The sequence below is a fragment of the Lactuca virosa genome, chromosome 3 (genome assembly GCF_052849685.1).
Source record: "Lactuca virosa cultivar CGN04683 chromosome 3, Lactuca_virosa_CGN04683_v6, whole genome shotgun sequence".
NCBI lineage: Eukaryota > Viridiplantae > Streptophyta > Magnoliopsida > Asterales > Asteraceae > Lactuca > Lactuca virosa.
Window position 1 is genome coordinate 95,679,739 of NC_136428.1, and position 25,065 is coordinate 95,704,803.

A 25,065-nucleotide genomic window follows, 5' to 3' on the forward strand; every position below is an offset into this window, starting at 1 on the left:
ATAAAATAAAAAACATTATAAAAGTATTTTTGTAATGATAGAATGGAATGACTAAGAATGAACAACTTAATAGGATAAACAAGATAATGAAATAGTTCATTACATTTTATTGTCATGTTTGGTTGGCTTAAAATAATAGATTGGGTCATTCGAAAATATTGTTTTTTTTTTCGATAAATATAAAACTAAGTAGAGTAAAATTGGTAGAGAAAAAAAATATTAATAATAACTAAATAAGGATGTATTGTTAAATAAGAGGGTGTTTGACAAAAAAAAAAAAAAAAAAAAAAACCTTGTTGCTTATTACTTATTAGCCTATTAGTTAATAAGTTAACGTATAAAAAAATGACTTATTCATAGTTTGTCACCGCTATAAGCTGTTTTTATTCAAATATTTTTTTAGCTTATTACAATATAGATCAAGTAATAAGCTAATAAACTCATTTGCCAAACACCCCCTAAAGTTGCATTTGATTCAAAATACATGTTATATGTTTAATTTAGAAATAGTTAAAAAGGTAACGTCTATGATATAAAAAATTATACAGAAAAAACTAGATATAATGAAATCTTAAAATATAATAATAATAACAATAAATTATTTAAAAAAACAAACTAAAAGTAATTTATAATTATAAATCTATATCATTCCATTCCCCAAAAAAAAAAAAAAAGGTTGAAAATCAACCCATTTGCATTTCTTGGTTGGTAACGGAAAAAACTCATCAAAACTTTGTACTTATTTTGTCTTTTTGTTATAGAGTATGGTAAGCTAAGTTGTACAAAAAGGGCAACAACTCAAATCAAGTACATATGATCTAAAGTTTACATTGTTTCATGATCCAAAAAAAACTTCTCCAGGTATTCATAAACTCAAAACCTAAAACATTATGCAGATGAAATACATAAAAACAACAGAGGTATGGCATTGGTATAAACTATATCCCAAAAAAAAAAATGTAAAACTATAATTCTGTTTCCTCACCGTTTTCCCCTCTACCTGTATCACACTCTGTGCAACCGCAATAAAAGAATCTATAAATCTTTTTTAATCACCTAATCATCAGGGTCCATTTCAACATCTTCTTCCAAAGAAGGCGAATCATTTACCTTGCTTTCATTTTCAGAATTCATTTCCTCTTCATCTACTTCATCATCATCAGGCTGTTCATTCTCACTTTCCTGTAATCTGGATTTAGTGAAGCTGTCTTCAATCCACTTAGGACACCTATTTTTCCCGGGTTTTTTGGAAATAGTACAAGAACATTCCGGGAGCGGGTGGGAGAGGAATGACATTGGCTTTGAGTGAAGGAGCTGTCGTTCTAGTCCTTCCTCTGCCAGGCTGTCATTTAGATGTTTTCGTGCTGCTAGTGTCCAGCTTCTCTTCGGAAAATAAAGATGATCTTGTGTAGTGTTCAACAGATTTGCAAGAAATTTCCTGCCCATTTTAATAACATACCTATATTAGGATATGGTGTAAACCGACCACGGAATGGAATATCGAATTCCGATTCCGTCAGAATGTCGGATTCCGCCGGAATCCACGAAAAAACGAGTACTCACCTGTCGGGTCGATAAGTTCTTGCAGATGCCATCTCATAAAGCCGATGACCCATGACCAAACTTGAAAAATCAGGGGACCCACTGCCATCATTATGAAACCCGGGAAAAAACGCATCGGCTTCAACTGATACAACATAATCAAGGGCATCCCATAGCAATCTATGAGCTTTATCCCTTAAATCAATTGGTGAAGGATCCGGCTCTGAATCTTTTTCTGCAATCCAACCATACCAACCTTCTTTCTCATGTTGGTAAATAGGGCGGTCTGGGGGTGGTGGAAGGGGTCGGGGACGAGGGCCCGCCTTATTCCATTCCTGTGTTGAATCCTTGATGGTTTTTTTAGGAATGGAATTGAGAGAGTTGGAAGGAATTGGGGTTTCTTTTCCTAATAGTGTGTTTAGTTCGTGTTTATGACATAAATTAGACCGGTCAACTAAATTTGTGTACATGGCTCGGAGAGGAATCATGACCCGTTGACCACCAAATGTTTCAGAACCTGCCAAGTAGATTCTTGTTGTTGGTGGGTATCCCATGGCTCGTAGAAGAAGCCCCACCTGAAAAATTATTGATATATAAATTGAAGATTGAATTACAATAATGGTCCCTGAACTTTGTAATTTTTTGCAATTTTGGGAATTAAAACTTCCAATTTTGCAATTCTGGTCCTAATTTGATGGTTTCATTTCAATTTTGGGACTTTTTCCAACGGTGTCAAAATTCACCCGTGAAGTTGTGCACGTGTGTTGGACATGAGGGTAGTTTCGTCATTTCCCTTTATATTATTATTATTATCAAACAACAAGAAACTACAATTTATAATTAATTATAATTTGTAGTTAAGTTAAATAACAGATAACTATGAAAAAAAAAATGGTCAATTTTGGGATCTTTACTTAATAATAAATAATATAGAGGGAAATGACAAAATTACCCTAGTGTGCAACACACGTGCACATCGTAACAGTGAATTTCTAACACTGTCTGAAAAAAGGTACCAAAATTGGAAAGAAACTATCCAATTAGGACCATAATTGCAAAATTGGAAGTTTAGGTTCCAAAATTGCAAAAATTTACAAAACTTAGGGATCATTCTTGTACTTTACTCTAGAATACATAAATACTCTTATAAATATGAATATTATACCTCTTCGGGCATGAGTGGACATGAGCCGTTTACTTTTCGAATAAATGAGTCAACGCTGACATCATCACGGATCATTTTCTGTTTGACCATTTGTGCCCTTCTGTACTGAATAAGTTCGGTATGGATATCCTATACAAAGATAGATGACATCAGCATTTTAATTGTGGAATTAAAATTAAAAATAAATGCTGACCTGAAAAAGCTCAGCACACCCCTGATAAGCCAAGCTATCTCTTACTAAGCCAGGATGATATGCAAGATAAGGTTGCCCTGAAGCACGTAGCCTGCAAAAAAGATGTTTTGCTCAAATACTGATGTAATTAGGAGTGAAAAAAAAAATACAAAAACAAAAAAAGGGCAAATTGCGGAGAATAACAATGTACTTTTTTCTCACTACCAATATGGGCAATGTACTTTATCTTTTACCCATAAAGGGAAATGACTAAACTACCCTCGTGTATATTGCTTATATTAGTTAATTCACTTACATTTTACTACCATTGTGCTTTATTTGTTACAGATTGCTATTTTCAGTAAAAAAAAATGCAAGTATGTTGCTATTATGGAAAACTAAATGTAAGTTTATTGTTTTTATGGGTAAAAAATAAAGTACATTGGCTATATTAGTAAAAAGAGTAGAGTATATTGCAATTTCCCAAAACAAACAGAAAGATAATTTAATACTTGCTAAATTTGATATTGTATAAAAAATAAGATAATTTTTAACCTTTGCACGATGAGATGTGCAAGTGCTAGAATTTCAGGGCGAAAATGAAGTGCGTGAAATGCTACCCGACATCTGAGCCTTTGATATTCAACAAATTTAGATGAGAGAATAGGCTGATAAGAAAACAGAGAGTAGAACTTTAATAAATATGATTTGACAAGTTATTTTAAATAAAGAATCCTCCAAAAATATGAGTAGAGGAATACCTGTAGACAACCTCCATCCATAACCACTAATCCTATAACCTTTGACTTTTTTAACTCTGGCAACAGTTCTTTAATGTAATAATCAGGAGAAGCAGATTTTTTGGGCTTAAAAGTAGGAAATTCTTTGCGTTTTCTTGCCTCCTTAAGCTTAGTAGGCAGATTTTTCACAATGATTACATCATTATTAAGAGAGGTTATGAATTGTTCTTCGTTATAGAGGTATGAAAAGCTTTTAAACTCAGAACTGCAGGGAATTATAAGGGAAATTAATAAATGGTTAAGAATGACAAAATAAAATTAAAAAGATTACTGGCTAATATATGTTTCCAAGACAAAAAAACATACCTGATGCCTTTTGAACTTGTACTTTCTTGAATCTCTGGGATGACCAGAGTAGCATTGAGAAGCCTGGATATGGCAACAAGATCACAAATCTAGAAAAATGTCAAGCCCATATAAGCTTTAAGAAAAAGATTATGAAAATACTAAAGTAAAACTCAGATCCAAACATGAACATACCGAAGATCTGATTTTCTCAAATTCACCAAAAATTTTGGCATATATGAAACCATTACTTTGTTCAACTGGAACTGCAATGTGAAAAACAAGTTTTAGTAACAGGGAGGAGACAAGTACATGTGGTAAGACAATGTAGAGGCATTATCATTACCAGGATATTTACTTCTAGGGTTTGCATATGGCTGCAAAACCTCTAAAGACTTGACCTTTTTCCACAACTTTTTAGATCTGACACTCTGTAGTAACCAAAAAAAACATATAAAGCATGGAAGTACAAATACCATTTAATATCATGTCATGCACATCTATGGAATTACAGATTAAAGTACAAGTTTTACCTGTTTCCCCACAACATCTATATTCAGATCCTCAATAAATCGTGTCATCACACTGTATTGTACTAGCTCCACACTTGTATTTGCAAGAAACATGTGCACTAACAAAGACAAAAATGACAAAACCAGGCCTCCAAGTGCCACCCATTTGATTTTGGATCTGAACATCATAAGGATCTATAACACTTCAGCAGGTTGTTACTTGTTAGTTGTTACAGTTGCACCAGAAGATGAATCCAGTGTCGCCAAATCATGGCTGCAAATACAGAAAGAGGTATAAAAAATAAGTTAAAAAATGTTTGGCTCTGAGTAATATGATCCAACTTCAAGCCACATTCTTTTGTCAGGTCATTTTATCAAGTAACATGTGTACTACAAGACCCCACACGCAAACATCTTCCAATAACATTACACCAGCTACTATGGCCAAACAAATTGGTTTCAAACCGACAAGAGTTTCCATTTCCACTTTTCCAGAAACACACTGTATATGATCTGAAATTGATTAACTATTGGATTGTGGTCAACATGCATCGAATTTGTAAGGATCGTCCATGAAACTGGCTATTAATTACAGGTTCAATTTGGGATGAGGTAGTAGAAAACTACCGGCTCACACCAATTCACTAACAGAGGTAAGAATACTTCAAATGCCTAACTAGCTTGAATTTTTTTAAGCGCCAAAATGGCATTGTCATAACAACTTCCCGAGGTCACTTGTTGATGTAGATTCAAACTTAATCAAAGAAATCACAAAATCTACGATGAAATAAACTTTAGTTCAATCAATGTAACAGCTCGACTATATAAGTTGTGCATACAAATTAAAACACAAAATAAGAACTGATTCGACAATTTTACAATTGATTACCGTTTCCAAACTACTAAGTATCTGATCAATAAGCAGATCTGAAATTTTGTATCACACAGATGCAGCGCGTGTTTGTGATTGTGTTTGAACCTGAAATTCGGAGAAACAGATGGATTTTTGGTCGGAATTTACGGCGAGATGAACGGATGATGAGTCGGTTGTCGAATGCTGCGGTGGTCGGAGAGTGACAGATGAAGCCGAGGAGTTTTTGTGTGTGGGAGGGGAGGGACTAGGGAGGGGGTGATTGTTAAGAAAGGGAAAAAGGGAGGGAGTGAATTGATGTTGCGTGTAAAATTGGATAGCGACCTCATTAACCCAAATCTATCTTATACTATAATTTATTCTTAATTACAATTACGTAAAATTCACAACACTGTTGACTTTTTCTTTCCTTGTCTTCTTGTGTCTAAAACAAAACATTATATTTTTGTACAAATTACCGAGAATAACTAATTTTAGCTAAAAAATCATTAATGTAAACAATGTATTTTGTTTTTTTTTACGATCGTAATGTATAAGTTGATTTGACCAAAGTTGTGCAAGACAAATTAAGATCTTCACCTATAAATTTCCTAAGGGAATGTCATTTTAAATTTGATTAGACCACAATTGCTTAACTAAACTAACACTAGTACAAACATAATCACTATATTTTTTGGAAACGATAAAATATATAAAAAATAATAATAATAAAAATTTTGTAACTAGCATAAGCTAGAACAAGTACATTAACAACTATGTACAAGTTACTGAAACAAAAGAACAACTCCAATCTATCCAACTACCATATCCTTTGTTATCCCTATGTTTATACCAAGTGAAGGATGTAAAGATAACATTATCTAAAATTGTGATGAAACAATAATGTTGAACACCTTGTTATTTTTTGTCCTTCGTAAATACTATAATAGACAATAGCTTATGGTAATGAATATCTCACACAACATTATCTAAAACAATCATCTCATGGATGGTAATGAATATCTTTTTTTTATTTATCTGATTCGCAACAAAGTCTAGTAACGCAGTTAAACCAGAGAGTTGTATATGAATTCTGAACACTAAATCTCTAACCTTAAGAGCCATATTACACCCCACTAGAGCATGGTCCACAAACTAAGTCACATGTGAACAATAGCCAAACCCAACAAACCGAATAACAATCCTTCTATCTATTAGCGTTTCCGCCATCGGGATCCTTCCACGTCGTGCCCTCCAAATGAAACAATGAACCTTTTAGTGGAATGATTTTTGACCAATAAGTTGAATCATTCCGTGTCCTAGTGAGAGAAGAAAACAATAAATCGACACATGACCGTGAAACGACTATCATGAGCAAGCAAAAACCGAGCTTTATCCACATCAGAATCTAATCAAAAGGAGCCGACCAGGTACTCCTAAGTGTGCCAATTCGAAGATTGCTCTAGCACTGTTAGGGGCATGTGTAACATCCCAAATTTTCAGCCAATTTTTTTATTTTTAAATAAAAGTAATCATTCCAAATTCATTCTCAACGACAGGAAAATAACCATTTGTTTTTAGTTGACAACCCATAAACAAATCAGATTATCAAAAGATAAAAAGAAAAAAAAAATCAAAAGTGTGAAATCTCCGAAGATACATATCCATGGGTGCAATGCAATTAGTCTGTGTCGTTCTCCTTGTTACCGGAACAACCTGAAACAATTCAAACATAAACTAGAAAACACAAATATTAGCGAGTTATCCTAAATACCATATACTCATATGAATGTTATGATATCATCATAGTCTTACACTCACTTTCGTTGCTACAGTACCACTACAGTCTTTCCTGCTAGGATACCACCATATTCTTTCATGCAACTTCTATGGTATCACCGTAGTCTTTCGTACAGGTGTTATGGTACCACCATAGTCTTTCATATAGATGTTATGGTACCAACATAGTCTTCTCATACATGTGTTATGGTACCACCATAGCCTTTCATGAAAATTTCACAAAGACAATCTAGGATACCTTGATATCTAGTGACTTACATAGTATAGTGAAAAAATCACCTGAATCAAAGAGTTTAATCCAAAATACTTGAAGTCCTGTAGAATTAGCTACACGAACCGCCTAAACCAATCAAAGGTTAAACCTTTGTCTACAACTCAAACCCTTCAATTTGACCAAAAAAACAAACTTGTTAAAAAAATCAACGGTCAAAGTCAAAATCAACGGTCACGTGGCACTCGCGTCGCAACCAGCTCCTTGTCCACCGCGCAACCACAAGACGCCACAATCGTAATTGCTCGTCATGGATCATGTCGCGATTGTGAATAACGGTAAACAACCAACTTTTTCATATGTAAATTAGGTGAATTATCATGCATTTTATTATTATTATTATTATTATGTGTGTCTATATATATATATATATATATATATATATATATATATATATATATATATATAGAGAGAGAGAGAGAGAGAGAGACGTACACAGAAAGGGAAAATCAATGGAGAACCACTTGAACCTCATTTTTTATCATGAAAATCACTAGTAAGTCATAGTTTATCACTATCATTTTATACAACATATTTTGACCAGCAAGCCTGTTTTTACATTTCTATTAATAAAATTTATTTGATTTAGCTATCTATGTGGTTGTAAACTTGTAATCACAATGTAGGTGTTGGAACAACTTGGGCGTTGATTGAGAAGGGAAAAAAAGAAGGGGGAAAAAAGATTTCATGCAACTCGATTGGAGGAATAGAAAGATATATGAATTTGATTTATTAAGATTGAGGAAAAGTAGGTATTTTCAAGTTGTGGTGGAATTTTATGATTTGAAATATTTAATTCTTAGTATCAATGGTTTGCCATTTGATTTTTAGTTTTACTGGCATATCTTCATATATTTGATTAGTTTACATTCATATATGTTCATTACTGGAGATACATTCATATATGTTTATTGTTGAACATGCATGAACAAGACCAATTTATGTGGTTTTGTTTAAATGTTCAGTTATGAACATAACCGTTTATGAACATAAGTTCATTTTATGAACAAATAACAACATTGTCAATTTATGGGATGAGTACGCGAGGCGTACTCAGCTTGTACGCTCAGCATACTGCTAAAAGGGCTTGTATGCGCAGCGTACAGGCTTGTACGCCCCGCGTACTCACCAAATTTGGTCAACTTTCCAATTTTGCTCCTAATCGATTAAGACCACGACCCAAGCTCAGATTTGACTTCCTTAAGGTGGTTAATCACATAAAGTTGCCAACTTTATGTGCATGCATGGCTTAATGGGGTTCTAGAGCTCAAAAGAGCTTAATAAATGACTTAACACATGCATGAGACCAAAACCACCAAAATTTTTGCACCTTTATGCTTAAGAAATCCTTATCATGTCCATATCTACAAGGATAAGCTCCAAAAACGACCTTAGCTCACAGCCACCAACCAAAGGGACCCAAAAGACCAAAAACAAGCCAAAGAATAGATCTATGAAATGAGATGACAAGTTTTGAACTTTATACCTCACAAGCCACAAAATGAAGGTGCTAAAGCTAGATCTCAAGGCCCTCCTCCAAAGAATTAGTCTTCAAGCTTCTTCTTCCCCCTCTAGATGCACAAAATCCCCCACAAAAGCCTCACAATAGCTCAAAGGCACCACACAATGGCTAAGGAACGAATTAGGGTTTTTAGGGTAAAGAGGCTGGTTAAACAAGGCAAAAAGAGGCTATATTATGGCTTATATAAGGTACAACTCAAAAAATAGGGTTTCTAAGCAGCTTTCGTACGCTAAGCGTACTCCACGTACGCCCGACGTACGTGCAAGAGCTTCGCGATCCACCTTTAATAGATAGCTCAGCGTACTCCGACTTTCCCAAAATTGACACTTTTGCCCCCTAGGGACCAAATCCACCGAATCTTCCACCCCCAAAGGTCTAGACTGAAAAGCACAAAGAACCAAGTGTTACAATATCGTTTGGAGCTACCTGAGGAGCTCAGTCAGATCCATAACAATTTTCACGTCTCTCAACTGCGAAAGTGTTTGGTTGATGACTCTGTAATGGTGCCATTAGAGGACATTCAGGTGGACGAGCACCTGAACTACATAGAGAGACCGGTGGCGATCCTCGGTAGGATGACGAAGACTCTGTGAAATAAGGAGTTGGGTTTAGTGAAGGTGCAATGGTAGCACCGGAAAGGCTCGAAGTGGACATAGGAGCCTGAAGAGGAGATGAAGGAGCACTATCCAGAGTTATTTGTAGGGGTGGACTTCGAGGACAAGGTCTGATTCAAGTGGGGGAGATTTGTAACATCCGTTTCTAGGTATTTTCGATTCTAGCTTAATTATTAAATTCTTTGCAAAATAAGTCCCTACGTACGGCGTACCTGATGCATACGTTGGGCTTAGGTCATGTAAGTTGGACGCGGGCTTCGTCGAGTATGCCCAACATACGTAAGGAATACCCAGGGCATACTAATGCAAATCCCAAACCCTACTTTTTTACGGTTGAGCCCCTATTTAATGACCTTACGTCCATTAAGGCCTCCCCATATTCAGCCTTCATCCTCCCTAACTAGTGTTTCGAAACCCTAATCCTTGTTTAGCTTGTATGAGCCTCTTTTGTGTGTTCTTTGTGCATAGTGAAAGAGTATAAGTTTTTCCTTGAGGATTGTTGTGGCTAGCGCTTGAAGATCCAGGGCCTTCATCACCTTTGCAAGCTTCTAGAGGTATAAAGCTCTTACCTTTACGGTTTTATGGCTTAGATTTAGACTAGCTTTGAGATTTGCATGCTTTTGGTCCCATAGTGTAGTTCTTGTGAGTAAAAGCTACTCCATAGCTCAAGTTTGTTACTTTATGTTGTTTCTGAGGATCTTGTGTCATAAAATGAAGTCTTTGTTGCTATTTCTCACTCATGCAAGAGTTTGAGGGTATTAAAGAGTGTTTTGGACTTAGGGTTTGGTTGTGGGCTCTATTAAGCCATGCAAAAGATTAAAGTTGTTGACTTTATCAATTAAGACCCTCCCAAGATTAAGATTTATGAGTTGGACGTATAGTCTTTAGGTATTAAGAGCTTAAAAGTGGTTTGGTATAATAGAGGAGTACGCCAGGCGTAATATTTGTGTACGCAAGGCGTAACAGTTTAAGCCTTGAACCTTTTTTTGTTGAAGCTCAGTACGTCGGACGTAAGGAAGGAGTACACATGGCATACTCCCAATAGTTTTTTTGGGCCTTGGGCCATGGTTGGGTGGGTCTATCTTAGAAAGGGTAAAATGGACTTTTACCCTAGTGAGAGAGATTATGAAATGGAACTTTGATTATGGGTTATTTTCCTAATTATTAATTAGGGTTGGTATTGGATATGTTCAGTGTGAGGAGCCTTTGTAGCATCAGTGCGTGTGTGTTTCAGATATCTTCAGTTTGAGGTGAGTCTCTTCACAATTTTTGCGGATTGAAGGCACCAATGTCGGTCCATTGATTTATGTATATAGGATACTAGCTGTCTGTATGACTCTTGCATGTATTGTATGTGTTTCTATGTATACCGGGCGAGGCCTGATGAATGTGTTGGGCGGGGCCCATCGAATGTTACTGATATATCTGTACCGGGCGGGGGCCGTTGTATGTATGGTATGTGTTATTTTGGGGAACTCACTAAGCTTTGTTCTTATAGTTTATGTTTAAAATGTTTTTAGGTACTTTCGGTTTGAAGGGGAAGGGCACGACATGATGGTACATCATCCACCCGTGTTCCACATTTTATGATTTTGGATTGTACTGTAATGACTATTTTCTACATTGACATACTTTGATGGTTTTTGAAATGAATGGTTGATTTAAAACAAAAATTTTTACTTGGTATTTTTGGGACGTTACAGAGGTGAAGCAGGTTGGAGACGGATCTGCATTTCGACAACCATCAGACCTCCCCTATTGTCAAACACACCCATTCCTTCCTCCTTTTTACGCTCTTTTTTCTGATCCTAGTTACCCCAACACGGTGAACTGGGTGGGGAAGATTCTCTAGTGACCATATACGTGTGTGTATGTTTATGTTTTTCTCTCCGGTCGGTAACAAAGTTGATGCATTGGGAAAAGTGAAAGGGGAAGGGGTATTTATTATTTTTCTTAATTGAAAATCATAATAAAAACATTCAATTATTTGAAAAATAAAAACACAAGGGTATTATGGTCATTTACAAGTTGGCACATACTAAGTTCGCAACAAAATTGTCTTTCAGGATGCAGCATGCAAGGTTAAATCCAACAATGAACGGTCCAAGTTAATTTTTGAAAATGGGGACTAAACGTGCGTTTTGGCACATGCACAAGGGACATATAATGTAAATTACCCTTTCCCTTTTTAATAAAATTGTTATTTTACCAACGTATTCTTATTTTTCTTAACTTGATCTAAAGGTTGAAGGTGGTTATGTGCTCGTATACATAATTTTGGTTCTATGTTGATCTCACCATACATATATATATATATATATATATATATATATATATATATATATATATATATATATATCATTGTCATTAAGTGCAAAATAATAATTTTATAGTAAGAGTTTTTACGACACTATGTTGATGTATCAGAGTAAAACTAAGAAGCTGAGACGCAAGATGGTCGATTTAGTGCTTGTGCGTTGGAAACATACGAATGGGCCAAATCTCACTTGGGAAACGGAGAGTGACATGATGAGTCGCTACCCGTATTTGTTTGCTGATGTGTGATTCCGGGGACGGAATCATCCTAAGGGGGAGAGAATTGTAATGCCCGTGTTTCTAGGCTAGACATTAATATTGACATTATAGTCTAGGTTAACCTTTGTAACTCATTTTGAAGAAATGAAAAAGGAATTATGTGAATATTATGTGAATTATGTGTTTTATGCTTAATTATTAGGGTTTAATTAATTAAGAATAAAAATGAGCGTCAAAAATTAAATTTTAGATAAAGCCGATATCTATTAAGAAACTTGTAGTGGGCGTGACAATGATTACAGATATATAAAGAATGCCGAAATCCGAGTTATAACGAAGAAGTTATGACCTGTCGAAGTTTCGCGACAAACCGGCACGGGGCCGAATGTCGTAAAAAGTGAGTTTTCGATAAACTACTTTTTGGCCTTAGTGATCTAAACGAAACTCGTAGTGTTCGTTAAACCAAGAGTAGGCATAAAAAGAACGCCCAAATCTGACTTCGTATGAGGAAGGTATGATTTTTCGAAGTTTCGGCTTAGCAGTAGACAGCTAAAAACTCGAATTTTAGATCGAGTGATTTTTAGCCGATACGACCTAAACGAGAATCGAAGGTCTCGTCATTAGTAGCACAACGGTAAAAAGTCTGACGAAAACGGACGTCGGATGAAGAAGTTATGAATTTTTAACGGATTTCCTGTCCCGGTTTGTTAAAAATAATAATATAAAAATTAAAGTCAAAATTAGCCGACGAAGTCTAAACGAAAGTTGTAGAGCGTAATTTTACCTACGCATGCATATAAAGAACGTCAAAAACGGAGCTCGTATGCGAAAGTTATGGATTTTAGAAGTTTTTGCACAAAAATCAAGAAAATTCGCATAGTCACGTTTTTGCCACGTCACCCTCGCTTAGATCGTGCCACGTGTCCGAAATTGGTGAGTCATGCGAGCCACGTGTCCTCGCCTCGCATGTGCCACATGTCCGAAACGAGGCTGAGTCATCCGAGCTGCTGAGCGGTCCAATGCATGTCCGACGCGTGTCCTCCTTCACATGTCTGAAGCCCTCGCAAGAAGCCACGGAACCCTACTTCGGACCAGTAGACCTCGGTCCAATCAGGAGAGGACAGCAAGCCTTCGCACGCGCAGACCTCATGCGAGCCATCCCCCTGCGAGCTTCGGATCTGCGACGCGTGGCTCCTTCTCAGCCGTCTGATCAGGACTTCGGACCCCTATAAATACAAGGGTCATGCGAACCCTCCCGGTTACTTTTGAGATTTTGCCATATTTAGCCCCTTTCTTCATATTTTCTTCATCTTAACATCCCCCAAAGCCCCGGTATCGATTATAAGCTCCGGAATACGCCACGAAGTGCCCGTGAAGCCCGGAAAATTTATCTTTTCGGTTTTGAAGCCCGACCCTCGCAGAGCCCGGTTTCTAAATAAAATTCCCGGTTTTATTAGAAACGAACGTTTTAGGAAACGAATTGCTGCCCAATTTTCATCAAATCAAGTGAGTGTATAGTCACTTTCATTTTACACATAGATATGAAGTATTTACCTTATAATACGTGCTATGTGTAAATATATTAATTGTTTATTTGAGGTGACTGTTGAGTTGATGTTTTATACAAGTTTTAAACTGTATAAGTATTTTTATCTACAAATATGTTGGGTAGAACATGGGTAGATAGTTGGTGTGTGATGAAATAAAGTGATGAGAGGCCTCGTTGTGATTTGTGATTCAGTCATCTAGCGGAGTTTGGATGACGACCACGGACTTTCTAGACAGTCCAGTGGGAAGCACTAGCAGGCCCGCAACCTGTAGGTGTTAATGAACTTGGGTGTTTATTCGTTGTACTCCAACCCCCTCATGGTTGCCTTTAGGACATGTATGGCTAAGGAAACCCCTTAGCAGTAGTGTCCATCCCGATGATATTCTTTAGGCTAGGTCCCTTGTGAAAAGTGTTTAGGGACGTAAAGTGAGGATAACGGGAACGGGTAATCAGGGTTATTATTGATTGATGAATTTAATAAGTTTATTATTATTGTGGGTTGAAAACCCTATATGCTCACCAGGCTCCCAAGCCTGACCCACTCAGTTTTTTATGATTACAGGTAGTGGACCCCGAGCATAGTCGGAGGATGACGTGAGATTTTTGGATTATAGGCCAGTAGTTGTAAATAACTGTAGTAAGGCTTATAATGTCTTGTTTATGCTTTTGATCTGTATCGGAACATGACATCCCGAGGTTTTGATATATATGGAAAATATATACCTTCTTAATGAAGAGTTTTGATAAACTTTTATCATATGTTGTTTGGGGACCAATTCCGCAACATCTTTTGAAAAAATTTCTCTGATTTTATTTTAAAAAGCATAAATTAAATCGGTCTTTTCTGGCCGAGAAATTACGGGATGTCACAATATATATATATATATATATATATATATATATATATATCGGAAAAATGAATAGAAAATGCATAAAGGTTTGGAAACCCTAAAACCTAGAAAATCAATAGTAATACATAGAAAAAAAATACTTTAAGATATATATATATATATATATATATATATATATATATATATATATATATATATATATATATATATATATATATTGACTTTATAGGGCTAAAAATCGCAAGTTTTGGAACAAAATCGTTGAAAAATAAAATTTGAAATTCTTTTTTGTAAAAAGAAATAATTTTTTTCAGTTATTTTATAAAAAAGTAGCGATTTTTATGTTTGTAATGTCAAAAAAATAGATATCTTAAAGTATTTGTTTATATATTTGTAGGGTTTTTTTTAGGTTTATGCATTTTCTATTGATTTTTCCAAAATATATATATATATATATATATATATATATATATATATATATATATATATATATATATATATTTGAGATGGTTGATGCATTTAAGTTGAGATGTATGAATCTTCTGGATTTTTTTTATAAAATTTACTTATTAATCTAATAGAATGTTAATAAAGGCCCAACATTAGTTAGAGAATTTTTTTTATTCTTAATAAATGATGTCTAACACCTTTCAAAATTCGGTTTTCAATAAGCAATCATGAATATTTGATGTCTCCTCGCAATACATGGCTTCGCAGTCATTTTCAAGAAAGCAGAAGCATAATTGGGTTAGGTTATCCGGTATGGTGGTGCAACAGACATGTGACTTCCGACGTGGCAGCCTAAAGGAAGCGTGAACACCCCCCCATGGATCGGTGACTTGGGTGTGAAGTGACTACGAATAAGAAAGCAGCAACAACGGTCGCATATTTGACTGTTTTTGTTATGTATCTGTTGAAATAAATTTTTTTATTTAATTTTCAATTTTAAAAACACAAACTACAACTATAAATTCCACCCATTTTCTATATATTTCACACTACAAAAAAATACAATTTCTTTCTATTTTCTCACTTTTTCTTCAACCTATAGATCCAAACCAAAATACATCACCACTCCAAACACCCTAAACACTCCAAACACTTCAAATGATCCATATGCAAATCTTAGTTACATGCAATTGATAACATCCCCAATCCACCAACAATCTCTATTCACCAATCTTTCATACCACCCAAACTGCTACCAACAACAACGACCACAATTCAATCAACCTCAATTTCAAGTCTTTCAACAACAACCTTTTCAACAATTTCAACTTCAATCTTCTCAACCTCAACAATTTCAACCACAACCTTCACAATCGTCTCAAGTCTTATCATCTCAATCTCAATCCCAACCTATAAACCTCGACAACGAAGGTGAAGAACGGGTCCAAGAAACACAATGATCATCTTAAAGAAGGCAACAAAAAGGAAAAGCTCTAAAAAAACTACGCAATGAAACGAAGATGAGGAGGAAGCTTTAGCGAAAACTTGGATTTTCATATCGTAAGACAGGCAACTCGGTAACGCGCAATCAGGTCAAAGTTTTTGGAATCATATTTTAGACCACTTTAACGCGCTATTAGGAAGGGAAATGGGTCGGACGTACAACGCGGTCAATGAAAAATGGCGTGACCTACGAGCAACTTGCACCAAATTTAATGGCATATTTGACAATCTTAAAAATATGTACAAAAGTGGTAGCAACGATTTTAACATTTTATCAACCGCATGCTACCAATACAAAATTACCAATAATAGTAAACCATTCGGTAACCAAAAAGCGTGGAAAGTTTGTCGTAAAGGTCGAAAATGAGTCATTTATCTGGAGACGGTGCATTTAGGATCTACCACCAGCTCCAACAAAAGGCCAAGAACTTCCAAGTCAAACGTGGGTTTTGGCCTCAACCTCAACGATGACTTCGACGACACCGAGGGGGAGGGTCCATCGGAAGTCCAACTGCGTCGACCACCGAAAATGGACAAAGTGAAAAGGCGGTGTCTTCAAGCGGAAAAGCGAGTAGCAAAGACGTACTTGCGGAAAAAAATAATCAAAACTCAAAGTTTTCTAGAAAAAAAATATGAAGCAACGGAGGAAGCTCGTCGCCAGAAAATAGCACTTACCGATCTTCAAATCATAAACACAAAGCCCCAACCAAATCTCGACCCGAAAAATCTAGCGACTTTTCTAAAAATCCAACAAGTCCACAAAAAATATGGAAATTAGGTTATAGTGTTTTAATATTTACGTTTTATTTGGTATGTTTTATGTTTTTTTAGTAATTTAGGTTTTAATTTATTATGTTTTTTTAAGTAATTTAGGATTTAAAATTTTGTGTTTTTAATTAATGTAAAATATTTATTTATGTTTTAAATTATTATTTTTATTTAATCTAATGACAAAAGAAAAAATAAAATATAAAAAGATAAAAATTGTTGAGTGGCAACAATTTCCAAGAGCTAGTGGTTTGGTAGTTGACATGTGACTTTGAGTTAGCAGCACTTTTCTAATGGGTTGGTGGTGACCATACCCCTTAGCCTTAGTACGAAGCCGAAAAAAACGTCATATTGTTTCTCTATTTGTTTGGAGGGTGCTCCATTGATCAAATTTTAATCATTTCATGCTCTTCAAATTTGGGTTGTTGTTTACCCCGACTGATGAGTTCTTTGTACATGCGGACGATAATGCCCCCTTACTCCATTTGGCAAATGATGTGGCCTGTGTTTGTCTACTATCATTACATGTGTATATTTTCATAACAATTATGTCCATTTCACTTGGTCTATATATTTTCATATTATGGTCTGATTACATTAGTTGTAAAAATCAAAACTTTAACAGTAACGATGATTTTAGGTGTCATACATAAAAAAAATTGATGCAAGAAATGACAAATGTTGTTGAATATCTCTTTTATACAATGGCGTTTTAACTTACAACCATGTGCTTTAATAATGAAAGAAAAAAATGGGATTATTTATTCATTGTTTTAAATTGTCATAATGTATTCCTTCAAAGTTATTCCTTCCACTTTGAAGGTCGAAAAGGGCCTCATTTTCAATTTTGGCCATGGGCTTTAAATCGGCTTGGACCGGCCTGTATAGAAAACCAATAAACGCAAAATGAATACTCAGAAACGAGGAATATTTGAGAATTTTGGAACAGCCGTTTTGCAAATTCGCAAAGAGAGAAGAAAGGAGATCTCGATTTTTGGTGTGTGGAATACAACTCCATGGAGGCCGTATTTATACTCGTAGAAAACCTAAGAGCCTCCCAAAATGTGAAACTGTGATGATAGCAACCATGTGACGTCTTAGCACTGAGAGTTTTTAAAAGATCCTTCAATCTTATTTACGAAGTCAACACATAGTCAACTCCAACCGAAACCGCCCAAATGCAGCATGTGAAGTGCAAAGTGACATTGAATCGTGCCATTTTGCGAAACCTAACGTCCGCAGACATTTTTAGATACACATGTGAGCTTCACACATCTTTTAACAACCTTATAAACTCATATAATGTTCTTTCCCAACCTACGTTGAACAAAGAACAAAGATACTAATCAACTTCAATTTTCCAACACCATTTATATAATTTTGTGAATAATAAATGATAAACGAGCTCTCTTTCTCTTTTAAGCTAGAAAAAAAAAAACATTGAAGATGCTTTCACATTAAACTTTAAAATTAACATTTTTTTTTTCCTAAACAAATATGAATGGAATAACCTGTTCAATTTGCCATTTATAATGTAATCTTTTTATACAAGACGTCTCTACCCGATTCGCTCCTCCAATTTCCTTTCTCTCTCCTCTGTCGGATTATTAGGGAGAGAAAATAACCGCCGAGCCGCCGCTGCCGACGACGACGATGGATCTTAATCATGCTGAAAATGAGAAGGGCAGCAACCAGGAGACCGTTTCAGCTATCCCCTCCTCCGAAAACCATATTTCTACTATCGTTATCATCATCGGTACTTTACCTTTTCTCTCTACACAAATATATTTATGTACTTGTGTCTGTGTGAAGTAGTAGGTCATGATTATGATTTTCTTAAATGGAAACTCGAGCAGCTATGCAAACGGAAGCACTTCCTCTTGTGGACACTTTTAAGCTGACGGAGGACCTAAATTCTCCGTGAGTTTTTGCTCCTTCTTTTCAATTCTCAACATCTTACTTATTCATTATTGTTAGAATTATGTTTTGCGTTCCTCTAAGTAGTCGATTATGTCTCTCAAGAAAGGGAGAAATGCTTATTCTAGTTTGTGAGGTTAGTTGCTTTAAGTTATCATGCTGTGTTAAAGGGGCATTTGGGTTTCGCGACGTTCAACAATCAGTTCTGCTAAGACGCCTTAATCAATTTTGGATGTGTGATCGAAGTGATCCTTGTGACCTTCAACGAACTATACCTAATTTTACATTTACCCAGATTTGTTGTAGCAACACAGTATCCTAGTGTCTGATTATTTTGGCCCTAAAAAATCAAAAGGACAATCAGTTCTGCATCTGATAAAATATGTCAGGGTTGAATCACATGGGGCAGAAAGCTTGATTCGATTAATTGAAATGAAAAGGCTTCCGATACATTAACATAAAAAAGAGAAAAGGGAATACTATATTATATATACATACATTGTAATTATCAAATTTAATCACACAGGTTCCCAAAAGGAACACCTTGGGTCCGCTATCATGGCTCTTACAAAGGTCTGAATGTAAACATCATATGGCCAGGGAAAGATGCTACTTTAGGTGAGTTTTAGTTGTTCAGTCAGTCTTTACAAATGTCTGAATGTAAATAAATTTTATTAATTCTTTATTATTATTTCTCAGGAGTTGACAGTGTTGGCACTGTTTCTGCATCTCTTGTGACTTATGCTGCTATTCAAGCCTTAAAGCCAGACCTTATTATAAATGCTGGCACTGCTGGTGGCTTTAAAGTAAGTATTTTTTTTCCATTATATTCTTTTTCCTAATTTATTTTTAAGATTATTATTTGACTTTATAAAAATTTCAGGCAAAAGGAGCATGTATTGGTGATGTGTATGCTGCATCAGCAGTTGCCTTTCATGATAGAAGGATACCAATCCCAGTAATATTCACTTATATGACTTACCCTTTTTTGTATTTTTCATCTAGCAATTTCATAATATATTTATTCTAGAAAAATCCTTTTGCCTTTTGTTCATTTTTGATATTTTCTGTGTAATAATTAATGCAGGTTTTTGATCTGTATGGAGTTGGTTTGCGAAAAGGTTGCTCAACACCAAATCTGTTAAAGGACCTCAACCTTAAGGTAGACATTAAAAAAATAAAATTATTAAACACCATTTTTTTTTTAACATTTTGAAATATCTGAGATAATATTTCTTGTAAATTCCAGGTTGGCAAACTGTCAACTGGAGATTCCTTGGATATGACTCCAATGGATGAATCTTCCATAATTGCAAATGATGCAACAGTCAAAGACATGGAGGTAAGTTTTTTGAGATAAAAGTGTTGTCTGAATAAATGCGTATATTTATTACTAATGAAAAAAAAAAAACTATTTGGTGTTTTCAGGGTGCTGCTGTTGCTTACGTGGCAGATCTTTTAAAAGTTCCTGCAATTTTTATAAAAGCTGTCACTGATATTGTTGATGGAGATAAACCAACTTCCGAAGAATTTTTGCAAAATTTGACAGCTGTCACGGTTGCACTCGGTCAATCAGTGGCTCAAGTGGTTGATTACATCAGCGGAAAATCCATCTCAGAACTTTGAAACCGTCTTCACCATCATGTTTGAACTGGGGTAAAATCGACTTTTTGTAACAAAATTGATTTGTATTGAACAAATGATATGACGACATGTGTCCACATTGATGTAGGCAAATTCGAATAGGAATTGTCTTTCAAGACACATTCCACAAATCCAATACTTGGAAAATATACAACTTTCTATAAGTTTTTGTCGATCTTGTAACCTTTATTTATGCTTTTGAGTTTTCACATATGAATCTTTTATTGTATTATGTTTGTCGTGCATCTGATTGGGACTGAGACTGATATTGACTGATGATACTAATGTTGATTTGTCTGCAAAAAGTGACTAGTGGCTAGAGTTCACACCAAAGACACTCCTTGAAACTAGATCCTAATAACAAGCCACCCGCTAAATACTTACTTCTTTAGTGCATTTTTTTCATGACTTTCTTGCACTTCAACTAACCCTTTTACATCTCCTAAAAAAGAAAACCATAACCTCCCTTCTTTGCTCTCCCTTTGAGTGATTTTGTCAAGATTCTTTCCATAAAACACTCAACCAATGTGTGTATATAAACCAACATCAATAATAAACTTTTCATCTCATCCTTTTGCTTAAATACAAAAAAAAGTGAAGAGATGACAACCAAATCAAGTGTCGGAAAAGCCAACATCTTGGCTCTTGGGAAAGCATTCCCTCACCAACTTGTTATGCAAGATCTACTTGTTGAAGGCTATTTTAAGGATACCAATTGTGATGACCCGGAACTCAAACAGAAGCTCACTCGACTATGTAATAAACTTCATTCTTTTCATTTTTGTTTTCTTTTTTAAATACTATCTTGATTCTGTCTTTTTTTTTTCTTTTTTTTTTTAATAGGCAAAACGACATGTGTGAAAACAAGGTATGTGGTTATGTCACAAGAGATACTCGAGAAATACCCCGAGTTCGCACTCGAAGGCTTACCAACAGTCAGACAAAGACTAGAGATTGCCAACAAGGCGGTTACACAAATGGCAATCGAAGCCTCACAAGCATGCATCAAAAAATGGGCCCGACCCATTTCTGATATCACCCACTTGGTGTATGTTTCCTCTAGCGAGGCCCGACTCCCAGGTGGCGATATTTACTTAGCCAAAGGGCTTGGGCTAAGCCCGAACACCAACCGGGTCCTACTTTACTTCTCAGGCTGCTCAGGCGGTGTAGCAGGACTACGGGTTGCTAAAGATATAGCCGAAAACAACCCGGGAAGCCGGGTCCTGCTTGCAACAGCTGAAACCACTATTGTCGGGTACAAACCACCAAATGTTAACCGCCCGTATGACCTAGTTGGGGTTGCACTTTTTGGAGATGGTGCGGGTGCGATGATGATCGGGTCGGACCCCACCGGGCCCGAAAGCCCGTTGTTTGAGATGCATACTGCGATACAAAATTTCTTGCCCGACACTGAAAAGGTTATTGACGGGAGGCTAAGTGAAGAGGGGATTAGCTTTAGGTTAGATAGAGATCTTCCTGAAATCATTGAGGATAATGTGAAGGGGTTTTGTGACAAGTTAATGGGCTATTATGGGCCTAATGAGATGGCATATAATGATTTGTTTTGGGCCGTGCATCCTGGTGGGCCGGCTATATTGAACAAGCTAGAGAAGAAACTTGATTTATTGCCGGATAAATTGAATGCAAGTAGAAAGGCTTTGGCGGATTATGGAAATGCAAGTAGTAATACGATTGTGTATGTGTTGGAGTATTTGATTGAAGAGGGTTTGAAGAGGAAGAAAGAAGGGAAAGACGGTGGGCCTGATTTGGGCCTTATTTTGGCTTTTGGGCCTGGGGTTACATTTGAAGGTATTCTTACAAAGAACTTGACCGTGTAATAACGCTCTTGTTTTGAGCCTCAAAAGTTTTGACTTCAATTCCAATAAAATAAATAAAGTATTGTTTGGAAATTGAAAGTCAAAACAGTTAAATGTTGCCATATATAAATATGTGATAGTTAATATGAAAATACTTCACACCTGGTGTGCAAGAAATAGTCTTTCATACACATCGTTCTTTATAAATTATCTTTTTTACTGATGATAGCAACAAACTAATATTCATTTACCAATATAATCATTTTTTGTGGACTTGTCAAACATGCTGACATGGCATTTGCGATTTCGCCATGTCATCCACCATATCATTTTTTGTAGAAACAGATAAGTAAGTTGCTATTTAACACAATTTGTCCACTATAGACATTGGAATTTAGTTAAAAGAGGAGTTATAATTTAAACCATATGACCACAGTCACCAAATTTACAACCATCCACCAATTCACAAAACACAAAAACTCTAATCACAAAATTTGAACATGTATAAAATGAAAATGAAAAAAGTGAAAAAAAAAATAAATCGATCAACAATACAATTATTGGCCTACACGACTCCAGAAGGTAGACGTAAAACAAGTTGTCCTCCAAAAACACTGAAAATTAACAAAAACAAACACAAAGGTTATGACATGGTAATATGTTGTTTTGACGTATTTACCCCTAATAAGCATGAAGTATACATGTACCTTTGCACATAGTAGTAACAGAAGTCGGCTAATATAAAAGTTTGGACAATTTCTGATATTAAAACCATTGAAGGCCATAAACCATAACCTAAGGCAGTAAGCAGATGCCCACGACTATCCAAAACCTGTCAAACGGAAAAAAAATAAAATAATTAATGTAACTCAAATGAAAAACAATAAAAAAAAAGTCAAAGTCAAACCTGGAGAACCCAATGAGCACAGCTTAAGAACCTTGCGACACCAAGAGCGAATACATAATGAGCAGTGAAAGGTTCAACAATCTACCAAAAAGAGTCATAGAAAAATAAGAAAAAAAGGAACAAAAATGGAAGATGTTATATTGTTATATATATTATGAATTATGATTATAAACCTTTGTGTTCTGCATGACTCTAAGTTGAGGTAGAACAGAAACAGCTTCAAGATAAACACAAAATGCCCAAAATATCCGGTTGATAATGTGATGTGATGTTGATGGATGAATTAACAAAGCTAATATGGCACAAGGAACAGCCTACAAAAGAAAGTTGATATAAAGGTAATGGGCAAATAGGTAATTTTTCCCAAAGAATTCAATTCCGTCCACTTAGGATGCAAGGCTTACCACATAGTACATTGCAAAGTTGTCTTTGTCCTCCATGTAGCTTGACTTGAGTCTAAAACGGATCATAAAGATAACCCACAAAGTTGCAGCGAATGTGGATAAATCAAGCAGGGTGTGTACATCATATTCCATCACAAAACTACAATAAAGTCTAACAGCCAAAAACATTGCTGTTAGCTCTTGTGTTTTCAGTGATATGCCTGCAATCGTGTGTCAATTTGTCATACATTTTAGACTGTTATCATTAAGAAAAACCAAAGACATAAATCAATGGCATTCAATTTGTAGGGATAGTTAGTTACAAATTACAAAGGGCAATGTACATGTCAAATTATTATCCAGGAGTTCTTGGAATCCAATTCAATTTTGAAATACAAAAACAATAATTTATGATGAAACGAAAACCGAGGTAATTCCATAATGACATTGATATGGAGAACTAAGAGAGAAGGGAATTATACTGAATTGCATTAAACAAGTAAATGATGCTTAGATCAATTTGTTAAATTACTAACCAGCACAAGTTTTTTCCTTAGAGAGTTTATATATAAGGACGGTGATTCCAATGGAGTGAACAGCTTCGGCAGCAATAAAGAGATTGTCGTGATCGTGCACAATCGCGCGTAGCAACACCAAGGCCACCATGCCTGCGACTACGGCGAGAAAAGCTTTCACCTTTGGCGGTTGCCGCTGTATCCATGACGATATCACGTGGATCGTCTTCTTCGGTGGCCTCATGTTTGTTTTTCAAAACTGCGTGCTTGTGCAAATGCTTTGTCTCTACGTCTTTCTGGTGATGTGGTGGAAGTGGTGAGGGTTGGAATTGCGGCGCAGTGGCTAGGGTTTGACTACGGTGGTGATCCGGTGGCGACGTGTTGGAGGATTTTGGGGAAAAAATTTGTGATTTGTGAACGTCTGTAGACGTTGAGATTGTCAGCAGACCAATTCGTTAAATTTTATTTTAAAATGTTATAATATGGTATTCAAAGATCTATAATTAATTTATTGATTTTTTTTTAAAAAAAAAATCTTTATTGATTTATTGGTTTTCTTAATGGTATGTATTTTTTTCGGTACGGTCAAAACCACGATATTTTTGGATTGTTTTTCGTTATAAAATTATTTTATGCTAAACTTGAAAAGATTAATATATCGTTTTAATTTGTTTTTTTTTCAAATTTCTTAAACATTTTTTTCTTTTATTTAGAGACTCAATGGTAAAACAAATAAAGAGGTGGGCCCTCTCTCTCTCTCTCTCTCTATATATATATATATATATATATATATATATATATATATATATATATATATATATATATATATATATATATATCCACACATCTGTTTTTTTGTTCTTTTTACCTAAAGAAAAACACTTCATCTTCTTCATATCTTTCTTTTTACCTAAAGAAAAACACTTCATCTTCTTCATCTCTTCCTTCTTAATCAAAATTTCCACCCTCATCGTCTTTGTCTTCTTTTTCTTATTCCTTATATTTTTTTAATCACAAATCTAATCTACTCCTAAACTACTCATTAAATCCATTTATGTCCACGAAGGGACTTAAACCCTCAAGCTCAAGGATGGAGAGCAACACCTGATACTGTCGGTCTAGAAGCCCTTTGGTTCTTATTCCTTACATGCACCGTCATTCTCTACCCTTTCACTCATCTCTAAAATTTGTTCC

At 35.5% G+C, this 25,065-nt stretch overlaps 4 protein-coding genes across 6 annotated transcripts; 2 read left to right on the forward strand and 2 right to left on the reverse strand.

Annotated features, from left to right (window-relative positions):
• Positions 1 to 777: 777 nt before the first annotated feature.
• On the reverse strand, positions 778 to 5,637 carry LOC145166221 (protein EMBRYO SAC DEVELOPMENT ARREST 30-like). Of its 3 annotated transcripts, none has more exons than XM_079085163.1 (11): positions 5,456 to 5,637; positions 4,498 to 4,750; positions 4,311 to 4,395; positions 4,160 to 4,230; positions 3,986 to 4,074; positions 3,641 to 3,884; positions 3,435 to 3,547; positions 2,901 to 2,991; positions 2,708 to 2,836; positions 1,564 to 2,117; positions 778 to 1,438 (listed from the first exon to the last, which is right to left on the reverse strand). In XM_079085163.1, exons 2-11 carry the CDS (start codon positions 4,663 to 4,665, stop codon positions 1,057 to 1,059), a joined length of 1,926 nt encoding a protein of 641 aa, XP_078941289.1. In that variant the 5' UTR covers positions 4,666 to 4,750; positions 5,456 to 5,637; the 3' UTR covers positions 778 to 1,056. The 3 variants fall into 3 exon arrangements, with proteins under 3 accessions (XP_078941289.1, XP_078941288.1, XP_078941290.1); XM_079085162.1 differs by having other exon boundaries at positions 5,366 to 5,637; XM_079085164.1 differs by lacking the exon at positions 5,456 to 5,637 and having other exon boundaries at positions 3,986 to 4,048; positions 4,498 to 4,634.
• Positions 5,638 to 18,224: 12,587 nt separating this feature from the next.
• Positions 18,225 to 20,413, forward strand: LOC145166223 (5'-methylthioadenosine/S-adenosylhomocysteine nucleosidase-like). Its single transcript, XM_079085166.1, has 8 exons — positions 18,225 to 18,444; positions 18,545 to 18,608; positions 19,132 to 19,223; positions 19,305 to 19,411; positions 19,489 to 19,563; positions 19,693 to 19,767; positions 19,855 to 19,947; positions 20,034 to 20,413. Exons 1-8 carry the CDS (start codon positions 18,342 to 18,344, stop codon positions 20,229 to 20,231), a joined length of 807 nt encoding a protein of 268 aa, XP_078941292.1. The 5' UTR covers positions 18,225 to 18,341; the 3' UTR covers positions 20,232 to 20,413.
• A 338-nt stretch (positions 20,414 to 20,751) lies between these two features.
• LAP5 (Chalcone and stilbene synthase family protein) lies at positions 20,752 to 22,255 on the forward strand. The gene is made up of 2 exons (XM_079085165.1): positions 20,752 to 21,005; positions 21,093 to 22,255. Exons 1-2 carry the CDS (start codon positions 20,852 to 20,854, stop codon positions 22,085 to 22,087), a joined length of 1,149 nt encoding a protein of 382 aa, XP_078941291.1. The 5' UTR covers positions 20,752 to 20,851; the 3' UTR covers positions 22,088 to 22,255.
• A 204-nt stretch (positions 22,256 to 22,459) lies between these two features.
• On the reverse strand, positions 22,460 to 24,320 carry LOC145166224 (uncharacterized). The gene is made up of 6 exons (XM_079085167.1): positions 23,893 to 24,320; positions 23,378 to 23,577; positions 23,147 to 23,287; positions 22,974 to 23,054; positions 22,774 to 22,898; positions 22,460 to 22,680 (listed from the first exon to the last, which is right to left on the reverse strand). The coding sequence occupies exons 1-6, from the start codon at positions 24,113 to 24,115 to the stop codon at positions 22,632 to 22,634; spliced, it is 819 nt and encodes a 272-aa protein (XP_078941293.1). The 5' UTR covers positions 24,116 to 24,320; the 3' UTR covers positions 22,460 to 22,631.
• Positions 24,321 to 25,065: the final 745 nt, after the last annotated feature.

Excerpts from the sequence above, each read along its gene's own strand:
- LOC145166221 (XM_079085163.1), bottom strand. The coding sequence starts at position 4,665 with ATGATGTTCAGATCCAAAATCAAATGGGTGGCACTTGGAGGCCTGGTT. Across the intron at positions 2,837-2,900 it reads GGTGTGCTGAGCTTTTTCAG|GATATCCATACCGAACTTAT; the intron begins GTCAGCATTTAT and ends ATCTTTGTATAG. Across the intron at positions 1,439-1,563 it reads AGAACTTATCGACCCGACAG|GAAATTTCTTGCAAATCTGT; the intron begins GTGAGTACTCGT and ends TAAAATGGGCAG.
- LOC145166223 (XM_079085166.1), top strand. The coding sequence starts at position 18,342 with ATGGATCTTAATCATGCTGAAAATGAGAAGGGCAGCAACCAGGAGACC. Across the intron at positions 18,609-19,131 it reads ACGGAGGACCTAAATTCTCC|GTTCCCAAAAGGAACACCTT; the intron begins GTGAGTTTTTGC and ends TTAATCACACAG. Across the intron at positions 19,564-19,692 it reads ATAGAAGGATACCAATCCCA|GTTTTTGATCTGTATGGAGT; the intron begins GTAATATTCACT and ends TAATTAATGCAG.
- LAP5 (XM_079085165.1), top strand. The coding sequence starts at position 20,852 with ATGACAACCAAATCAAGTGTCGGAAAAGCCAACATCTTGGCTCTTGGG. Across the intron at positions 21,006-21,092 it reads ACAGAAGCTCACTCGACTAT|GCAAAACGACATGTGTGAAA; the intron begins GTAATAAACTTC and ends TTTTTTTAATAG.
- LOC145166224 (XM_079085167.1), bottom strand. The coding sequence starts at position 24,115 with ATGAGGCCACCGAAGAAGACGATCCACGTGATATCGTCATGGATACAG. Across the intron at positions 23,578-23,892 it reads TAAGGAAAAAACTTGTGCTG|GCATATCACTGAAAACACAA; the intron begins GTTAGTAATTTA and ends ACACGATTGCAG. Across the intron at positions 23,055-23,146 it reads GAGTCATGCAGAACACAAAG|ATTGTTGAACCTTTCACTGC; the intron begins GTTTATAATCAT and ends TCTTTTTGGTAG.